Raw genomic sequence first — 20,823 nt, forward strand, 5'->3', positions numbered from 1 at the left:
CCCATGTGCTTGTATACGTGGTGCTCATTCAGACCCCCGAACACAGACGTGAGATCAGAAGTTATCTCTTGATTGACTCGGATTTTAACTAAATGCCCATTTGTTTCAGGCCATTTTCATGAAATATCTAATGAAATCAGCCGTTTCTTTAAAAATGCCTGATTCCATGTGAATGGGCCAATTCAAATAGAAGTTGACATTGGTTTTAGGGTCAAATCTTACCAGGGTTATCCCCTGCTTTGCTTAAAAAAAAATAAATGAACCCCCTTTCATTTTCTTTTTTGAATTTTAAGTGTATTTCTGTTTTTTATAATAGCAATTTATGTTAAGCACAATTTATGTGTCATGTGAAAAGAAAAAAACCGAGTCATGAGATCCATCCGAGTTGACTCGCGAGTGACGAACTGCAACCTGTTTGTGACCGGGTTCCTGCTTTGGGCCAACCATGGGAATGATTGTGGGTGCTGAGGCTCAGGCTGCCGCCCTCCTCTGCTTTGCCTCCATACGTCACACTTCTCTTCTTCTCCATACGTCACACTTCTCTTCTTCTCCTCCTCCTCCTTGGAGAGTGTGAAGCTACTAGATCTTCAAGACCAGAAAAAACCCTATTTTTCTGATTCCTCCGTTTTTCCTCCCATTCTAGGTTTCTCTCTCCCTTCCCCTCCCCCGTTGTATCTACAATCCGTGATTTTCACTTCCACGCTGCTCGTTCCGTGTTTTCTCCCTCTGTTTCATTTTTCTTGAATCCATGAGTGGAATGGCGGGAAGATCGGGTAGGGTTTTGCTCCGAGAGGTTCTGTATATGGCGAGAGGGTTTAGCTCCTCCTCGTCGTCCGCAGCGGGCCGTCAGAAGACCCCTCTACTCTCCAAGAAGGTGAGTCTTTTATATTTTTTCTTTGAAATTTGGTTTCTTTATCGTTTTCTTGGTTGATTTTTATCGAATCGTTATTCTTTTTCGCATTTCTTGAATCTGATCGTTATTCTTTTATTGCGTGTCATTGACGCACTCTTATTGCTGATCGTATTCTAGAATTTTTCACCTCAGATACACAAACACACGCCCAGGTGTTGGTAAGGAACAATGCTAAATAAAATATTCTAAATTAAAACATGCTAAATGGGTTCTTTTGGGGCTTCCTGTGCTTTTTTCGCAATTCTGATCCCTTAGATGTCTTCGTCCTGGTCGATTTACTTGGAATCGACACTAGGATAATGCTTTTTTCGTTTAAAAAAATAATATACTGCGCCTCGAAATTTTACGAAGATTTTAGACCATCGAGTTTTCAAACGCGTGGATCACATCTGTACCGTCAAATTTTAAAAATAAAACAAAAGAGCTCGAAAAACCCATTTAGCATGCTTTCATCTCTCTCTCTCTCTCTCTCTCTCTCTCTCTCTCTCTATATATATATATATATATATATATATATATATATATATATATATATATATATTGAGATGGCTCATTTCCTTTTGTATTCGATCAATTGTCTTGCATAAAGGTGAAAGGATAATTGGAAGGTAAACAACGAGAATGAAAAGGGAGAAGTTGAGAACATTCTTTTTTCTTTTTAAGGTATGCAGATGCATTGATGGTCACTCTTACCATGAATGGCACGATTTCTAATAAGTGGATTCTAATGATCATACTTGTGATTTCAAAATTTATTGAGACACCATAATGCATCAATGTTTTACCACGTGTCTGTTTCCTCTTTCTTCATTCCCGATTGTCTTGTGCCATGAATTTGTGCATAATATATTTTTGTAACTTATTACATAGTTTTTTTCATGCTTTAACCAACTTCTTGTTTTGGTTTAATTCTGTTCCAAATTTGTGCAGGGTAGAATACTGACAGGAACCGTGTTAGGCATGGTAATAGCTGGCGGAGCTTATGTTAGTACAGTAGATGAGGCGACTTTCAGGTATATATGAAAAATATTAGCTCATCAGAACTCGGTTCACATTAAAGCTTGAACAGTTGTAGAGCTGGTAAACTAACTGACCTGCTTACGAAATCTCATTTTGGCTTGATTTGTAGCCTGCTCGAGCTTGTTAAATAGGCTTGGCAAAACAAGTTTGTTCTTGAGCTTGTAAGTTTAGTGAGCCGAGTCCCAACAAAGGGTTGCTCAGCCTGGTTTGACTTGGATAGGCTTGTCAAGATAGTGCATGCACATTTAGGGGGTGTTTGCATGCTGCAGAAACCTGAGGGTTTCTGCCTGCATGATCCAAGCCCAAATCCCAGTACCTTTGTTCTTTTGGCTTGTTTGCCTGCCCTAAGTAATGAGATGTTTCTATGGAGGTTTAGGACTCCAAGGGCCAAGTTGTTGTCATGGTCTGCTGCCAATTTGCAATCAGGGCATGTTTTGGATTTGGCTGAAGGGTTCAAGGATAAAGCTTTCATAACTTTACAAGTGGCAGCAAACAGTTATCAGGATTTTTTTTTTTGAAACTCTTGAATGGGCCAAGATACAATTTTCCTTAAATCTTTTACATGTTGGTTGTATTATATGTTTCTGAAGATCATCGGTAGATTGAATTATCACAATATTTCTGTGGAATTTTACAAAGTTAGAAATAAATGGAAATCGATGACATAAATTTATTTATGAAAATTAAGGCCCTCTCCTGTATTCATTAATATGAATCACAGAACGATTTTGTTCCCCACAACCAGGGACGTGGTTTGGGGTTATCTTTTTGGATAACATTCTTCAAGCAACTGGATTTCATTGAGCTTGTGGATGTTACCTGTGGAGGAACATTGGTGATGTAGATTGTGTATTTCTCACATGCAGTTTTAAGACTGTTTTTAAATGCGAAGACCTGGATGTTCTTATCAGATGAGTTTCTGGTGTTTGTGTTTCTGCTGGTCTGAGGTATCAATGTCTCCCAAAGGTCTTTCTGTCTTGATGGTAACAATGTTGATATTCCACCTGGAAGTTTGACCTTTTTTTTTGCTATCAAACTGCAACAATTTTAGCTGGGTTTTGGCCACCATACGCTTCGAAGCATGGTTGAGTGTTAGATTAATGAGTGAATTTTGGGTATTCTTCCATTTTGGGCTTGTCTAAGTTATTGCCTGTTATGCGTGTTATTTGTAGCATTTCTGATGGCTTATCTAATTTCAGTGCATGTATTTAAGTGCTTAATATTTGATATTTAGACGTTCTTTCTTATATAAGTCACCTTTAGTATGCATTAACATAATCATCATCATCGTCAACAATGTTGACATCTTCATCATTACTTATGTGGTTATGATTGACATATGAAAGCTTTATTTCCCTTTTGTCTTGCTGCTACACTTTTCTTCTCATGCGTGTTTAGGTTATGTTTGTCCTTTTTGCAGTGACTGCCTGTTTAAAGCAACAAAGCCTTTGAACCCTTTCTTTGCTCTTTTAGATCCTGAGGTTGCTCACCGTCTGGCAATATTAGCTTCATCATATGGCCTGGTCCCAAAAGAAAAAAGGCCTGATCCACCAATCCTGGAAGTTGAAGTCTGGGGCAGAAGGTTTTCAAATCCGGTTGGGCTTGCTGCAGGTTTTGATAAAAATGCTGAAGCCGCTGAGGGTCTGTTAGGAATGGGCTTTGGGTTTGTTGAAATTGGTTCTGTAACACCTCTTCCACAAGAGGGTAATCCAAAGCCTCGTGTATTCAGATTGCGGCAGGAGGGGTAAGCATGTATGTTGCTTCTTACTGCCTTCTATAAACTTCTTTTCTGAAGCATCACAAAGATTTAACAGAAACAAGTTAGAAATTGCTGTTAACTTCAAGTCTCTGAAGCCAGGAGGTTTAGAAAGATGTATGCAGTGCTAGAAACCATCTCATTGGCGTGATTCAACATCAGTTGGTTTCTTTTAGTTTGAAGAGAATGTTGTCATTTTCCTGTTCATTGAAGTCGGATCACATCAAAGTCGTCTTCTATTTTTTTTTTGTTGTTCCACCATGTTCTTGTGTTCTGTTCAACGTAGTTTAGACGAATTCTCACCAACTCTTCTTCTCTTGTTTATTTTGCTCTTTGCACATGTTTCTTCTCTTTAAAAGTAGTTATATTGAGAAGCTTTGTATTGCCTTTTCTCAGAGCATCTAACAGAAAGTCTGGCTTCTCTGAGTCTCAGTGTTCTATCACATTCAAAGTATGTCCAGTGTACTCTTTTTAAAATAATTATTTGATACATGAAAAGCATGTCAAGTGGACATATTTTTTGAATAAACATCATCTGAAGTCTTTGTAAATGCAGGTTTTATGAGTCAAATTTCAATTAAATATTCTTTGCTTTTTTTAATTTTTACGTACCGTTCCATTCTTTTGTGTAGTATGAATGCTTTCTCGTGTTATTCCAAAAATTGTTGCCAAGGGATTATGCTTCATCCTTTTTTCTGATCAACAATGTTTTAACTGTTTTTCTGTTTAGTGCTATCATCAATCGCTATGGTTTTAACAGTGATGGTATTGAGGCTGTCGCAAAAAGATTGGGTGCACTGCATGGTAAGAGGAAGCTTGAACGGATATCAAATGTTTCTAACTCAATTGATGATGTAAAACATGCTGGAAAATCTGGGTCTGGCATCCTTGGTGTAAATATTGGCAAGAATAAGACAAGTGAAGATGCTGCAGCAGATTATGTAAAAGGAGTTCATTCCTTGTCTCAGTTTGCTGATTATCTGGTATTGTAGCTACTCTTTGAGCCATAACATATAAGCTACCAATGATGATAGTCTCCAAAATTTGTTTTAACAATTTCTACAGCTTACGAATTACACTTTGGAACTGAAACTGAAACTGAATCTGAATCTGAAACTGATGCCTCCAAATATTTTCTCCATTGCATATTATTCTGCTATCCTGAAATTTAACACCTCCTGATCGGTTGATATGATAAATGATGAAATTTTATAAAGTTGAAAAACAAAATAGTTGAACAAGTTGAAAAGGCATGACAGAGAGGATGTTTCTGAGCTGATGAGTTTGAAAATACATAATTGCCATGGTTAGTTTGCACATGATATTAAAAGAAAGTAATTTCATTCTAATATGATTCATCTTTGCTTTTATATCATCATAATTTACAAAAAAATGATCTCTCTGGTTCTGTTTGAGATTTAGTTGTGTTAATAGTTTTTTGTTTAGTTTTAAATGCCATTTTAGATCCGACGTAAAGTGCTGTTACCAATCTAGTAAGGTGATTCTGACTGCATGTTGCGTGGTTTCTACTTGCAGGTTATAAATGTTTCATCTCCAAATACTCCAGGGTTACGTAAACTTCAAGGAAGAAAACTACTTCAAGACCTCATTAGAAAGGTTATCAGCTTTGGTCTGATGGACAAACATTTTATTTGATTCTTGACAATTGTTTGTGATGGACAAAAACTTGCAATACTTAATTTGGATTTTACTTTTACTAGGTTCAAGCTGCTCGTGATGAAATGCAATGGGGTGAACAAGGTCCTCCTCCTTTGCTTGTGAAAATTGCCCCTGATCTTTCAAGACAAGACCTTGAAGATATTGCAGCAGTATGTTATATTCCATGCACTTAAAATGTTTCACCAAATATCAAATTTAAAAAATGTTTCACCAAATACCAAATTTAAAATGTTACTCTTCTGTTATGCTCAACATTAGTGATCTGAACATCTATGTTACTTCCAGGTTGCTCTTGCTCTGCAGTTGGATGGACTGGTATGGACATTTCCATTGGCCATTGGACCTTCTTATTGTTCTACTCTCTTAAAACTGTAGTCACAACTCACAAGTATCATTGGTATTTTTAATTTATCATGAAAAAATCTGATAAACTTATTAAACAGAAGATACATGCTTTATATGTGACATTTAATTTATGGGAAAAATTGAGTTTATTGTGATTGTATCACATTCTTTTTAGATAAAATTATGATAAAATCATTAATCTAAGTACGAACATAGCAATTTTGTCTTTCAGCCTTACTTCAACTTTCAAAACCTAAAAAACCATTTAAATTGAGTGAAAAAACATTAATCATCATGCCCATTTCACATGGGCATTACCTGTTAACACTTGATGCCTTGTGAAGAGGGGTGTTTCATAATCGACCTGCAAGGGGTTTTACTCACCTACAGGCTAGTGGGTCTATCTACCAATTATCTGTATGCTAGGTTTGTCATTTCCAGTTAGAAAAAATATAGTTAAGTTTTAGTTTTTTTTTTTTTGCTTTTTAAAACTTTCTGAGAAATTTTCGAAAAAAGCAATTTTTTAAAATATATTCAAAGATATATGTTGCCAAGAATGTCCCAAGAGTGAGATTTGTGTCTATGCTTAAAAATAATCTAATTGGACGTTTGTGTGATGAAAAATTTAGGTGGGGCATGCCTCTATAGGCTACGCAGCCAACTTTATGTCACAACAAAACCTTGATCATTGATTTTACTTTGGATCATAGTTACCAAATCTCATAGTATTATAAAAACAATGTGTTTTAAGGTTTTGTTACAAAATTGAATAAAGGCAAAAATATTACTATATTTTGCCAAAAAAGTTAGACTGAAAATATTATGATGGTGTTGCAATAGTTTTTGAGGAATTCAATTTTTTTTTTATTTTTTTTTAAATTTTGTGATATTATATTTAGAAAAACCTAGTATTTTGTGAGATTTCCTTAAGAAAAACTACATTGTTTTTAACTTCCCTTAAAAAAAACCTCTTCAAGATACCGCATAGACTTGCCAGTCCAACTTGGACAATCTTTTGATGAGAATATTGTCTTGCTATTGACTTTCATGTGGATGTTCTGCAGATTATATCAAACACAACCATCTCAAGACCAGAGTCTGTAAACAAGCTGCCTGTGGCTGAAGAGCCTGGTGGATTGAGTGGAAAGCCTCTATTTAGATTGTCAACAGATATTCTCAAGGAGATGTATATTTTAACACAAGTATGTTAATTAATATTCTGGAGTGCTAGAAAGAAAAATATAAAACAGAACTTCCTTTCTTATCCTTCAGTGATCTATCTATAATTCTGTATATGAAATTGAGCAACACCAAGGGGTACTAATTCATTTGTCTAATTTATATTCTTCATCTGCTTTTGGTTTTCATGATTGCAATCTTGCTTCACGCTATTACTGTTGCTTTTGTATCCTTCTTTCTGCTGGTGGAAGTGTGCTTATGTTTTTTTTTTTAACACAATCAGGGAAAAATTACTCTCATCGGATGTGGAGGTATTATCAGGTATAGTTATCAAAAGATTGTTACTTCATTGTAAATATGCACCTAAAAGATTATAGTTTTATCCTGAAGTCTTTTTCTCAAATTTCAATGAGTTTGGCTTGTTGAAAAATGTGTTTGATTTAGTGGTGAGGATGCATACAAGAAGATACGGGCAGGAGCTACCCTTGTTCAGCTGTATACAGCTTTTGCGTATGAGGGACCTGCTTTGATCCCACAAATGAAGGTACAATTCTTGAGTGCCGAAGTTTGTAATGAGGCAGATCAAATGTCAAAAGTTTTGATGATTATTCTTATTTAAAATATAATTTTTGTGGATTTCTGTTTCACAAATGATAGGGTTTATGATGGGTTGGATTTGTCCTTGACTGTGGACCTATATATTGGACATGAGAGATTTCTGACTAAATCTGGAAACACGTGGGATCTGGAACCTCTGAAAGAAATACAGCCCTATATCAGCTTAGGTCCATCCAACTCAAGAATGATGAGTTGGATTAGCTAGAGTTTTTTCCACTATAATAGTCGGTTCTATGGATCGGGTGTATGTTTGTCAGACCTTGTTTGATTAAGTTGGAATGAGATCCTGGTCCAGGTGCACGTCTTTGTCATCCTAGATCCTAATCAGATCCAATCTGTTGGTGGCCCTAGTAAATTAGGTGAAACACTTGCACTGTTTGTTATGTAAACTTTCAATTAATTTTAACAGCTAGTGATGGATGCTAAGGACTTATGCCATAAGTATCATTCTAATTGTTGGCTATGTCGGCTGGATGCTTCTACCTGTTAGACATGCTAGTATCATAATCAGACACATGACAGTTATTTGACACTAACACGAGGCTCTAGTTTTTAATACATGATGATCGTTTGTTCAAGATACCTGCAATCTATGTCACATGGATGTTGGACACTCCATTTTGGCCCGCACATAGTGTCCCCTTATATATTTAGTCATATTGAAAACTTCAAAAAAATGGCCGCATTCTTTTATCCACTGCCATATCCATGTGACATAGCTTGCAATAGAAAAAGAATGGAGAACAAGGGTTGCAGCCAGAATAATTGTTCAAGTTAGCTTTGGGTTGGGATACCATCATTTATATTAGCGAGGAATGAATACAATTACAAATATACCCCTCTATTACATGTTAGATAAAAGACATTAGCTTTGAAAATGTTATCGAAGTGTCACTGTATCGTGTCTGTAGTGATAGTCACTTCTTGACACTCTACATAGGTGTCAACTTACGGCTGCCTTTTTACGCTTTTATTTTAGTCTCTTTTCTTTAGTTCTCTAAACATATTTTGTGGCTAAATCTGTGAACTTTGATTGAAACTACAAGCATCTTCATGATTTAGTTTGGAATCTTATGTTTAAATTTTTATATGAATCATCACTTGAGCAATAATAATCATGCTTGTGACATTTGATTTTCTCACATGGTTTTTATGGTTATGGTTTATTTGTGCATATGCTCCATTAATATTCTATTTTTTGAACTGGTGAATTCCAAAGTATATCATATATGTAACATCTCATCTTAGGCTCTTTCTGGGTCTTCATCTATTGATTGATGATGTAGCATTGGTTGGATATACTTTCGATTCAGTCATCTGATCAGAAACGTCATCAATGATGTCCTTTGAGGTCTCACATAGTAGAACGTTGGGTAAAAATGGTTGCAGTGCTTAAACCTTCATGGCATGATTATTCTTTATTAATTTAATCACGACATTCCATGTGCATGCATGTTCTAGCTGCCTTCATTTGAAATTGTTGATTTTGTTGCTCTATCTACTGCTCCATTTTGCCTTTTAAAATTGTTTATTATGTGCCATATGTGCACTCTGATTATTCCCTAATTTTCATTTTAATGTGTTATATTGAAGGGGGTGAGAAACTTATGTGATAAGCACCGTATCCATGTGTTTGATTGCGTGAGTGGAGGTTTGTCTACTGAATCTGGAACTTGGATTGATTTCAAGGCCCAGCAATTGCTGCTGTTAGTGTTGGTCAATGTTTGGTTCAGTAATAGGCTTCACTATGAGTTGCAACCCATTTAGTACAGAAGGCAACAGGAACAGTGAAAAACAACGATTTATATGACAATGAATAACATAATATTTTGATTTTTTTGTGGTTTGATTGCAGGCTGAGCTGGCTAAATGCTTGGAAAGGGATGGTATCAAGTCAGTCCAGGAAGCTGTCGGCGTGGATTGTAAATAGACTTTTTCCAGATTGAGAGCGGGTGCTGATTTTGTAGGTCTAGGTTTTGTGGAGGCTCCTAATCGCTCCATTGGGAGGTTTCACTCTAATGTTTGATGCTGCTATGCATGAGTTTCTTTCTTTGCCATCTGTTGTTAAAAACTTGAGTCTGGAGTTCCAGAACTGAGATAAGATTTTATATATTTCTGTCGTTAAGATTGACCATATAATTGATGTATGTTGCTGTATGAGTCCAGGTTCTTCTGTCTTCCTTTGTTTTCCTATTTCTTGGTAGAAAGAAGAGAGCTTTTTCCTAGAGCGTTTGTCTGTTGGTTATGAATATTATTTTGTACGTTGGCATTGTGTTGTTTAGTTATGATCATCTGTAACGTGGGTTAAATTTTTATTTTCATTTAATACTTTCCGGTTCTTCTCTCTCAAAAAAAAAATTCCTGTCCAATGTAAAAAAATTACCCGATTGAGATCCAACTCCCCATGTATTTAGCTGTTCCGGATCCGACCCATTTGCATCCATCCATCTGTGTTACGTTCATAGGGGTGTTATTTTAGTTCATTCAGTTGATAACGTTTTTTACCAGATGCCCATTGGCACCTTAAACGATTAAACTGAGTTTGTCTAACCTCTATTTCTGGCTAGGGGCAACCGTAGATAAAATGATTGGCTCTAAGATAGGATACAAGACTGAGCCAGCAACAAGGGTGGCTAGACTTGGCTAGATCTGGCTAACTAGGCTCAAAGAGGGCTGGAAAACCTGATGGCTAAGGTGGTAAAAATTGAGAAGGGTGACCCCTTCTTTATAGATATTGTACAGTGGATCTTTTAGATCCAAGATCCAATATCTAGTATAACACAACATTGGTTGACCATATTATTTTTTGAAGTGGCAATAATCAATATCCAATATCTAGCATATCTAGTTTTTTAAATGGAGTGCGAGGCTAGAGTAATATGGTGGGCCCTACACACTTGCTTCCTAGGTAAGAAAGGCTGGATCTAGTTTCCTCTTTGATTTCCAAGAGTTGTTAAAGTTAGTTTACTTGGCGTTAAAGAGCCATGACTTCATTTGAACAGACAAAGGCTTCTCCACAACCGTTAGTGTTTTACTTGTTTCAGCCATAAACTTCACGTCACGATATTGGACTTGAATGATTCTTAGATCATTGGAAAGCTTGTCTTATACTTCAATTCACAGGTATAACAATCATAGGTATAAGAAAGAAAATGGTCGTTTTGGAGTCAAAATTATACTTAAAAGAAAATCACTCTTTTGAACTTCAGATAAATTATCCATTTTCAAAACCCTAGTTGGCTGAAATTGAGGTGTAAACAATTTATAACAATGTCGAGAATTTTCTCGATGAGGAAAAATATCATATAAATAAAAAAAATTGCTCTTCAAGGGAAAATCTTTACAAAATGTCGGCACAAGTGTTGTCTATTTTGAAAACATGGTATTTCTAATAGTATACAATTTTAACAATATCAAGACATTTGTGAAACATAAACGACATTTTTCATCATGATTGTTGTATAAGTATATTTTTGATAAAAGAAAAGGTAAAGAAAGAGAAGTCCCAAACTAAGTTAAAAATACAAGTATATAATATGAAAATATATCGTTTCCAATACTATCCGATTTTAACAATATCATGTCATTTGTGAATATAACCGACATTTTCCACCGTGGTTGTTGCATAAGTATATTTTCAAAGAAAGAAAGGGATCCCAAACTAAGATAAAATTATAAATTCATAAAAAACGCCGTTGCCGGGAATCGAACCCGGGTCACCCGCGTGACAGGCGGGAATGCTCTACACTAAATTACAACGACTTGTTGCTCAAGTGGCCATCGTAAAATGTATCACTGGTAGACTTGCCAAAGCATCCATGTTCGCCAATCCGCCGTTTCTATTCAGAAGACCCGCTCAATGTAACAATGCTATTGGATTTGCCATTGCTCTGACGTCATGTGTGAGGCACAACTCCACCTTGTCAGCCACACGATTTCACGCCAACATCATCAAATCAGGATTCTTTGATGACGCTTTCTCTCTCAAGCATCTCCTCACCATTTTCTATGGACTCGGCCTGTTGGAATATGAGCGCCAAGTGTTCGACGAAATGCCTCAAAGAAACCTTGTGTCTTGGACATCCATGATAGCAGGATACGTCCATCGTAGTGACTTTGTGAAAGGTCTGGACGTGTTTGTCCATATGAAGATGTCTGGAATCCAGCCTAATGAGTTCACTCTGGGTAGCGTGTTGAAGGCCTGTGGTAGTCTTGGAGCTCTTGAATTTGGGACCTCCGTTCATTGTTTGGGTTGGAAACTTGGAATTGAGATGAATCTGTATGTTGGTAGTGCTCTTTTGGACATGTATGCAAAGTGTGGAACCATTCATGCAGCAGAGAGGGTATTTGATAGTATTATGGAGCGTGAGGACTTGGTTTGCTGGAATGCGATGGTTGGTGGTTATGTGAGTAATGGATATGGAGAGGACGTCATACAACTTGTGTCCTGTATGATTCATAGAGGCATGGAACCTGACCAGTTCACCTTAACCGGTGTGCTTAAAGGGTGCTCGATGACAGAGAATTCTGATTACGGGCGACGGATCCATGGATTGATCTGCAAGTCTGGATGGGCTTCATTTGATACACCGGTGATGAATTCGCTTGTTGTCATGTACTTTAAGTGTGGCAACGTGGATTCCGCAGTTCAGGTATTTGGTGAGATGGATGCAAGAGATATAATCTCTTGGAATACCATGATTTCAGAGTATGCTCAAGAGGAGAATCTGGAAGAAGCTGTAGATATGTTCTGTAAGATGTTGCTGGAAGAATTTAGACCAAATAGAATCACTTTCCAGATCTTATTTAAGCTCTGTGCTTCTGTAGGTGACATTGATCTTGGGTTTCAGTTATATTCTCTTGCTTATCAGCGTGGACTCGCAGACAATGCTCCTATCACCAAATCTCTTATTGATATGTTTGCTCGATGTGGGTTGGTTGAAAATGCGCATGCAATTTTTAATAGTGTTAGTATTGTTGATATAACTGCCTGGAATGAGATGATTATGGGGTATGTCTTGAATGATTGCAGCAGTAAGGCATTAAGTCTCTTCAGTGATTTCCACAAATCAGGCATCAGAGCAAATGAATATACATACTCGAGCATATTGGGAGCTTGTTCTAGTCATGAACATCAGAGAATTGGACGACAAATTCATTCCAGTATAATTAAATCTGCTTTCAGTTTGTACCCATTTGTCATTAGTTCATTGATAATGTGTTATTCAAGAATGGGGCTGGTTGATGATTCCCTTAAAATTTTCAGTAGCATCAAAGGTTTAGATTTGGTTTCCTGGAGTGCCATGATCTCTGCCTTTTCACAGCAAGGATGTGGCTATTTAGCGCTATCACTTCTTAAGGAGTTGAGACAAACAGGTCAAAACCCAGATGAGTTCATCATGGGCAGTGCTTTAAAAGCTTGTGCTGGTCTGGCTGCATTAGATCTAAGTAAAAGTTTCCATACCCATGTCCTTAAATCTGGGCTGAAGGATGTATGCATAACAAGCTCAGTTATTGATATATATGCTAAATGTGGAGATATAAATAGTGCAAGGTTGGCTTTTGATCTTTCTGTAAAAGGTGATGATCCTATCATTTTCAACTCAATGATCACTGCTTATGCACAGCATGGCCTTACTGATGAAGCCATTGAAATCTTCCAAGGAATGCAGAAGCTGAATTTACAGCCAAATCATGCTACATTTGTTTCCATAATTTCAGCGTTTAGCCACATGGGCCTTGTTGATCAGGGAAAGTGGTTCTTCGACTTAATCCATCATGTTTATGGAATGAGACTGTCAAAGAAAATTTATGCTTGCTTGGTTGATTTGCTTGCAAGATCCGGTCATATTGAAGAAGCAAAAGAAGTTATAGACAAAATGCCTTTTGAGCCTTGGCCTTCTCTATGGAGATGCTTACTGAGTGCTTGTGTGATTCATGGAAACAAAAAGGTGGGCGATGTGGCTGCCAAACAAATTCTTCGTGTAACACCAGACAATGATGCAGCCTATGTGTTGCTTTCAAAGTTATATGCTGCTGAAGGAAACTGGGAGGATGTAGCTCAAGTGAAGCAACACATGAAAGCAAGAGGAATTAAGAAGCAGGCTGGGTGTAGTTGGGTTTCGATCAAGGGTGAAGCTCACAAATTTGCTGTCGGACAAGTGGAAGTGAGCTCTTGAAACTTATGTAAAGGTTAGACAAGGCATGGAGCATCTGTAACATTGTGCACCATGTGCCAATTCTGGATCTCAGTGTCCATAGATGCTGCTTATTTATTGGGAAAGAGGTGGAGAGATACAAGAATAAAAAGAAGCCCATACGCTTGCTACAAAGTAACTGTTCATAACAAAGTCACCCATTGATCAGTGCATGCATGGTCTCAGAAAAATCTGTTGTGATCTGGGCTTGTGTTGGGGACTTTCCAAATATGGAAAGGGATACCAAAGGGAGTGAGGGTGTTATTTGCACTAACAGGAGGATATGCTACTGATAGCATCAAAATTGTCTTGCGTAATTCTTTTATGCATAAATAATTAGGCCATTCAAGGGTGATAGATTTCACTAAAAAGAGTTCAATGCAAATCGAAGGTTTCTTTTTTATCATTCTTGTATGCTTTTAGTGATTCTCGTGATTTACATGTCAGATTTGAGCTCAAAGCATTTCGCAGGACCTGGCATTTGTGTTCTACAGCAATAATCTAGCCAGCTTGACTGCATCATCATAATCACCATGGCAATGATGGTGAATTGTTGATTGGTGAGTAGTACACGATAATATGGTTGGACTAAAGGATCCATGAAGTGATCTGTGATGCATGAAGGCTCATTGTGATCAGATTTTTCTATTTCCAAATGAAGTTCATAAATGGTTACTTTGGCTATATTGTATGAGCACACATACATTCTTGATGTTCTACTCTTATAGCAGGAGGACGTTGGCCTAGCACCACCATCTCAAATTAATAATATCATAAAGGTTAAGGCTAAAGCTGTATCAGCATTTGTGATGTCTGGAAAAACAAATTAGAGGGGATGTGTTGAAATGATGGAGTATGGACTACTGAAAAGCCCTCACAAGTCACAAGAATCTTATTTTAGAAAACGTGTCTTATCTGTATCTTTCTATCTAAAACAAGAAAATGAGGCCTTTGAAGTGCATGTGAATGCCACGTAAAATGTGAACAAGTTTATGAACAGCATTTCTACCCGATCAAACAGATTGGAATTCGTGACTTGGTGAGGTAAATTGAAGCTTCCTATTACATCATCAATGGCTCACCGGAAGTCGGAAATTTTTGGTGATGCGAATACAATAGTATTGCTTGTTAATGAGCAACTCTATTTTTACTACTTCCAAATAATTCCTAGTAATGGTTGAGGGTTTTTTGGCTTCAATTTTAACTTGCATTGGCTAGTTTCCTAATCATCATGTAAAGACTTGTTTATTAGAACTTCCAACGTGGTTGCGTTAGGCAACCACTACAGGATTTCTTACACCTTGATCTATTGTTTTTTATCCCCAACTCTTGAATGTATATTTGGAGGGAGTGGTGGTGTAGAACAGTCCCTTATTCATGAGGCCTGCAATAAAGTGATTGTAGTTTTTATGTATTTGTTTCAGTTAACTTTAGAGCATCATTATCCTTAATTATCCGTAATCAAGTAGTTAATGTGTGGCTTATGTTTAGGATAAAAGGCACAAAATCAGAGGAGTAAGCAATAGTTAATGAGATGCATCGTATCATGAGGGGGTGTTACCAAGCAGACCTGCTGATCTTGTTTGGTCTCATGTTTTGAATATTTTGCTGCTCTAGACTGGCCTGTCAGAAAAATCTGATACTTCTTTTTGCCAGAAGTGGGCTGGTTGCTGACGAAAAACAATCTAAAAACATTGTTCGCTTGCAGTAGGCTAAAAAAGTTGTAGGCAACTCTCTCTCTCTCTCTCTCTCTCTCTATATATATATATATATATATATATATATATATATATAGAGAGAGAGAGAGAGAGAGAGCATTCAACATTACCAAAATACATCCAATAGAATATTGGATGAGAGAGGAACATAAGAGTAAGACAGCCACAATCTAGATGATGATTGTGCACAATTCAGAATACAAGCAGAACCAACCCCCGTCTCTACTATGTAATTTAAGAGCCAGATACACATCAGACATAACCCGCTTGTGAAGCCTTCCAAAATCGAATTTGATGCCCCTAAAAAAGATGTTTCTTTCCGTCCAGATCACCCACCATGCTGAAACCAACCATAGCAACCACAATAATCTCCATTTTTTTTTGTCGTAAAATCATGGGACCAAGCAAGAGGTCCCGAATAACGGAACTCGAACGAGTTTGAACAGATGGTGCACCACAAGTTTGAAAAAATAGGTCTAGAACGACCGGGCAAAACCAAAATAGGTGAGTCGTGTCCTCTATTGCCTTCTCGCAAAGAACACACATGCTGGGAAATTAAAGCCCCTGTTTCCTGACATTAATCTGGATTTGAACACGATCCAGAACCACTAGCCACGCCAAAGCTTTTGCCCTTGGAGCGGGCCCTTTACCCCATATACAATCAGTGGAAAACCAGTCCATCCTGAATGGCAACAAGAAATGGTAAACTTGCTTAATGGAGAACCTATTTCCGCTCGCCATGGCCCAGTGAAGCCACGAGCGGCCATGGCCAGACCTAAGATCCCTGCCACTGAAGGAGCGAAGTGTCTTCCGCCACTCCAACCAGAGGGACGAATGACACACTAAACTAGGCGTCGAAAGAAGGGATTCAAGTAGACTCATATTTTTGCCTAACAAATGTAGCCCAAGGAGATGGAGATGTAGAAGTGACCCAGGCCCACTTCAAAACTAAAACGATGTTCCTCTTTCTCAAAGCCGGAATCTCCAAGCCACCTCGCTGCCTCAGAAGAACGATCTGCTGTCAAGAAACAAGCGGGTACTTTTTGTGAGACGCATTTCCAAACCAAAGGAAGTGCGAAAGCAAATGGTTAATCGTTCGTTCTACTGTCGTCGGTATAATGGACATGCTCATACGAAAATATGGTAATCGGGCCAAAACATGGCGAATTAGCGTCAATAGTCCTACAAAAGATAAATATCAGGCCTTCCAAGACTGCAATCTCCCTTGCACCCGCTCTATAGTAGACATCCAAGACGAAGTTTTCGACGGCTGCAGTGAGTGCAACGATAGACCCAAGAAATTAACAGGAAGGTCAAATATCGAGCAGTTGAAGATCCTTGCAGTAGCCGATTGGAGAAGAGGGTCAGCATTGAGTAAGACCAGAGCACACTTACTCTCGTTCAGGCGAAGGCCTGAAATTGCAGCGACTACTTTAATAATGAAGTACAACCTAGACATTTGATTAACATTCGCATGACCAAATATTATAGTATCATCTGCATATTGTATTGTGTGACCAACAAAACCAGGAATGCCCAAGGCATCCAAGAAGTCTGTTTATTCTGCCCTTTTCATGAGAATAATTAAACCCTCTGCCGCGATATTAAAAAGGATAAGGGCTAGGGGACAACCCTGTCGCACACCTGTAGCCAACTTGAATTCTTCCCCTCTCAGTCCATTGATGCAAACCGATGACACAGATTTCGTAACCAGCTCCTTAACCCATGCTATAAACTAGCTGCCAAACCTCATATTTGTTAGAGATTCAAACAGAAAATCCCATGCCAGACTATCATAAGCCTTGTGAAAATCCAATTTTAACAAGTACGATGCTCTAGTCGATGGTAAAAAGTGAAGAAGCTCAGTTGCACAAATAAAAGACCCTTGCACACTTCGACCTGGAATAAAAGCCCCCTGGTTCAGAGAGACAAGTTGATCGATGACAACGCACAACCGATTAGCCAACACCTTAGATCTAATGCGATATAGAGCACCCATCACCGAAATCGGCCTGAAGTTGGATATGTCTGACGCCCCTTGCCTCTTAGGAATCAAAGAGATGACTGCCACATGGTATGATTTAGGCATCCTTACATTACGATAGAATTCATCGAACAAGTGGAGCAGGTCAGCTTTAATGATTGACCAAAAAGCTTTGAAGAAGTCTACGTGGAAACCATCAAGGCTTGGGGCCTTCCATTCAGAGAGGCCGCTAATAGCATTAAAAATCTCAGCTTCGGTGAATCGAGCCTGCAGAGGAACAAATTGGTTTGCCGCCAACTGCTTATAACCCATATCGCCGATGACCCCCCCAACGCCTATGTCGGTCAAATACAACTTGAAAAAATAAAAAGTAATAACTGGCAGGCAATTTTGCTGACCAAAACTGGTATCCATCGATCTCAACCGAGAGGAATCGGTTCTTACTGTACTTATTTGATGCGTTCATATGAAAAAATTATGTATTATCATCGCCATTAGCCAACCATGCAACTCTGGCCCTCAACTTCCATCTAAGCTCATCTCGCGCTCTCCATTCTGCAACGAGGGCAGAGAGGACGACGATACACTCTTGCAATTGAAGCACTTGACCCTCCGACACACCAACAAGATCAACCTGACGTTGAGCCAGAGAGAAGAGCTCAGCTTCCCACTGGCCGATGAACCTAAACTTGTTCAGGTTATTAAAGATGAGCCATTCCTTAATACGTTGCCGAAGACGAAGAAGCTTTGCATGGATGCAGATGGCCGCCCAAGATCCTGTAGCAGGTTGAGCCCACGATTGTCCAACCAGCTACTGAAAGTATGGCACACGAAACCACCACTCTTCAAAGAAGAACCTACAACACGCTTTGAATCATGCACCCTAAGAAACAATCAGTTCTCCATGATCAGACAGGGTCCGCGACAGCAAGCATGCAGTGACATCCAGGACTGCGTGAAATAGATCTGGTGAGAAAAATACATGATCAAGTATCTGTAAGCAAGGCCGAGACCTCATATTTGACCACGAGAATTGCTCCCCACATGAGGTACCGAGTAAAGCTGGTTCCATCGAAAAAACTTTTGAAACCCCCTAATGGAGGGGTTGAGAAGAACTGGTAGACTAGAAATTTGTGTGGACAACAGGAAATTGAAATCTCCTCTTAAACACTGAAGAGCTCCAAAAGTAAACAAAACTCGATCCAAGTCAACCCAGAAAGTTGGTTGCGAGGCCGACACAACAGGGCCATACACAAAAGTGAAGACGACATCTTGTAGCGACGACAATAAGTTTGCGGAAAGAGAGATGAAATAATGACCAATATCGACTATCATCGCCTTAAGAGAAGCTTTTCAAAGAATCAGGATGTCCCCAGCAAACTCAACGACCAATTTAAAAGCATATGCCACACCTCTCCATAAGTAAGACACCACTGATAACAAAATATCCTCCATTTTGGTTTCACAAATTGCAACGACGTTCGAACTTTCATATCTAATCCAATTAGCTAAAAACAAGCGCTTGCAGGAGCAATTCATGCCCCTAATATTCCAAATACACATATTCATGATAAATAATCAGGGAGCACCCTAGTACGCCTTTGCTTGACTGAGCGTCAAACTGAACTGGATCCATCTTCTTGAAGCTGCGCTTGCGAATGGACCAATGATTTAGCTCTACAAAGACTATTTGTGACCCTGACCACCGATCGTACACTAGGAACAATCTGTTGTTGGATCGAAGAAAGCTGGTCGAGTGAAATATGCACTCCTAGTGCCCGCGCAGCCTCGACGAAGAACATACCCCATATGATGAACATGTCATCGACCCCCTGTGACCCACACCTCGAACCTAACGAATCTGGGCAAGGTTGTGGATGCACGGGTTGCAAGCAAGAGACCTCCGAGCCCCCCTGAACAGATGCTCCGAGAACCTCCATGGGACATCCCCCATCTTGATCGGGCAAGTAGTCCTCCGAACACAGAAATTGAGTTTGTTGCGGCATGCAAGGTGAAAAAGAGACCATGCAGGTAAAACCAAAAAAACATGTCGGGGAGGACCCCATGCACACCAGGACGCCTTCACACAGTAGAAATATCGTTAAGATACGAAGGGTAGAATCGATAGAACGAAAGATTCTACGATCATCAAAAAATGAAGGAGCCCTGGATCTATCATGGGCGATAAATGCAACACACCTCCTGGAAGCAAGATCGTGCTGACGGCCCAATAGTCGAAGAGGCAAACCAGATGAACGTATGGGGGATGTACGTACATAGCCCAAAGAATTCTCCATGCAAGTGGACCCACACTCAATCCCGAGAACAGTCATACTCATTAACTCGTCAGGGCGAATGTGACAACTTGCCAATTGAGAAGGACGCTTCCCGATGGCCGCTCCGGGATATGAGCGGTAGAACTTCAGTAAACGATCGGCCTTGCAGGATGAACAGACGACATCAAATATCTTCAACGGTACCTAGATCGATCTTATCTTTACCGTCGAAAATGGAGAGGTGCCCGCCTCCAAGATGCACACCTGCGCCACATCACAAAAAGATACACCAGGTCGACGAGGAGCAGGTACCCGGTGTCTGGCCTGTGGTGAAGGTTCTGACATACGAGACTCACCGGAGAGGCAAACAATACATCGAATTCTTAAACTATCCGAGCCACACCTGTGACAAAAAACTCTTGAACGGAAGTTGCGATTGAAATAGACATTACACCACCAGTTCGCCGGCTTCGCCCGACCCACATCGGCCCGTCGCCAAAGGTTACAGAAAGAAGGTTGCCATACCGACCTAACCAACTTCCATCCCTTTAATACATCCTTGTTAGAGCACGGCCAAAAAAAAGGAGCACTGAGCAACCCCTGAATCTCATTGTCTTCAAGTGCTTCCCTGCAAAGAGACTTGACAAACCACCAGACGTTACCTAAATCAAGCGCTCATCGATACAAGCCGCGGACCAAGAACCCAGATAAGGATGTGAAGAATCGCTGAGACAACCTGAAAGGGACCCTAACTGGAGCCCCCCACTTCCAGAGCGACACCGCAAAAGCCCAAGCATTAATCCCATCCGCCAACTCCAGGAGAGCCTCTTTGTTGTGAGAAACAGAAAGACTACAAGAGATACTCCAAAATCGATTGGACCCCCGCGACTTGCCTCTCATCCTCGGCAGAGAGAGAGAGAGAGAGAGAGAGAGAGAGAGAGAGAGAGAGAGAGAGAGCTGTCTACCACCTTTTTAATAGATTGCCTGCCTATTGAGGTTTTGAAGGATTTTTTCATGTTTTCCTTAAATCTGAGCATAGCTATACATGCTATAGACATTGAATCTTAGTTCGTCCAATTCTGACATGCAGGTATTTTCATAAGGTTTAAAATTGATGGTCTAAGATTTTTGTAAATA

The 20,823-nt window shown here is 39.1% G+C and overlaps 2 protein-coding genes across 3 annotated transcripts; both read left to right on the top strand.

The window, feature by feature from the left end:
• The first annotated feature begins 445 nt into the window (after window positions 1-445).
• LOC149818215 (dihydroorotate dehydrogenase (quinone), mitochondrial-like) lies at window positions 446-9,734 on the top strand. 2 transcript variants are annotated; one of them, XM_089984394.1, is made up of 11 exons: window positions 446-874; window positions 1,844-1,926; window positions 3,354-3,677; window positions 4,420-4,672; window positions 5,226-5,306; window positions 5,411-5,518; window positions 5,655-5,684; window positions 6,779-6,916; window positions 7,177-7,214; window positions 7,338-7,437; window positions 9,367-9,734. In XM_089984394.1, exons 1-11 carry the CDS (start codon window positions 749-751, stop codon window positions 9,439-9,441), a joined length of 1,356 nt encoding a protein of 451 aa, XP_089840520.1. In that variant the 5' UTR covers window positions 446-748; the 3' UTR covers window positions 9,442-9,734. The 2 variants fall into 2 exon arrangements, with proteins under 2 accessions (XP_089840520.1, XP_089840521.1); XM_089984395.1 differs by lacking the exons at window positions 7,177-7,214; window positions 7,338-7,437 and having other exon boundaries at window positions 448-874; window positions 9,367-9,658.
• A 1,514-nt stretch (window positions 9,735-11,248) lies between these two features.
• On the top strand, window positions 11,249-13,690 carry LOC149818216 (pentatricopeptide repeat-containing protein At4g13650-like). Its single transcript, XM_089986174.1, has one exon. The coding sequence runs from the start codon at window positions 11,249-11,251 to the stop codon at window positions 13,688-13,690; it is 2,442 nt and encodes an 813-aa protein (XP_089842300.1).
• The last annotated feature ends 7,133 nt before the right edge of the window (window positions 13,691-20,823 follow it).

This window comes from Nuphar pumila, chromosome 13 (assembly GCF_984573655.1).
Source record: "Nuphar pumila chromosome 13, dmNupPumi1.hap1.1, whole genome shotgun sequence".
NCBI lineage: Eukaryota > Viridiplantae > Streptophyta > Magnoliopsida > Nymphaeales > Nymphaeaceae > Nuphar > Nuphar pumila.

Excerpts from the sequence above, each read along its gene's own strand:
- LOC149818216 (XM_089986174.1), top strand. The coding sequence starts at position 11,249 with ATGCTCTACACTAAATTACAACGACTTGTTGCTCAAGTGGCCATCGTA.
- LOC149818215 (XM_089984394.1), top strand. The coding sequence starts at position 749 with ATGAGTGGAATGGCGGGAAGATCGGGTAGGGTTTTGCTCCGAGAGGTT. Across the intron at positions 1,927-3,353 it reads GTAGATGAGGCGACTTTCAG|TGACTGCCTGTTTAAAGCAA; the intron begins GTATATATGAAA and ends TCCTTTTTGCAG. Across the intron at positions 6,917-7,176 it reads AGATGTATATTTTAACACAA|GGAAAAATTACTCTCATCGG; the intron begins GTATGTTAATTA and ends TAACACAATCAG.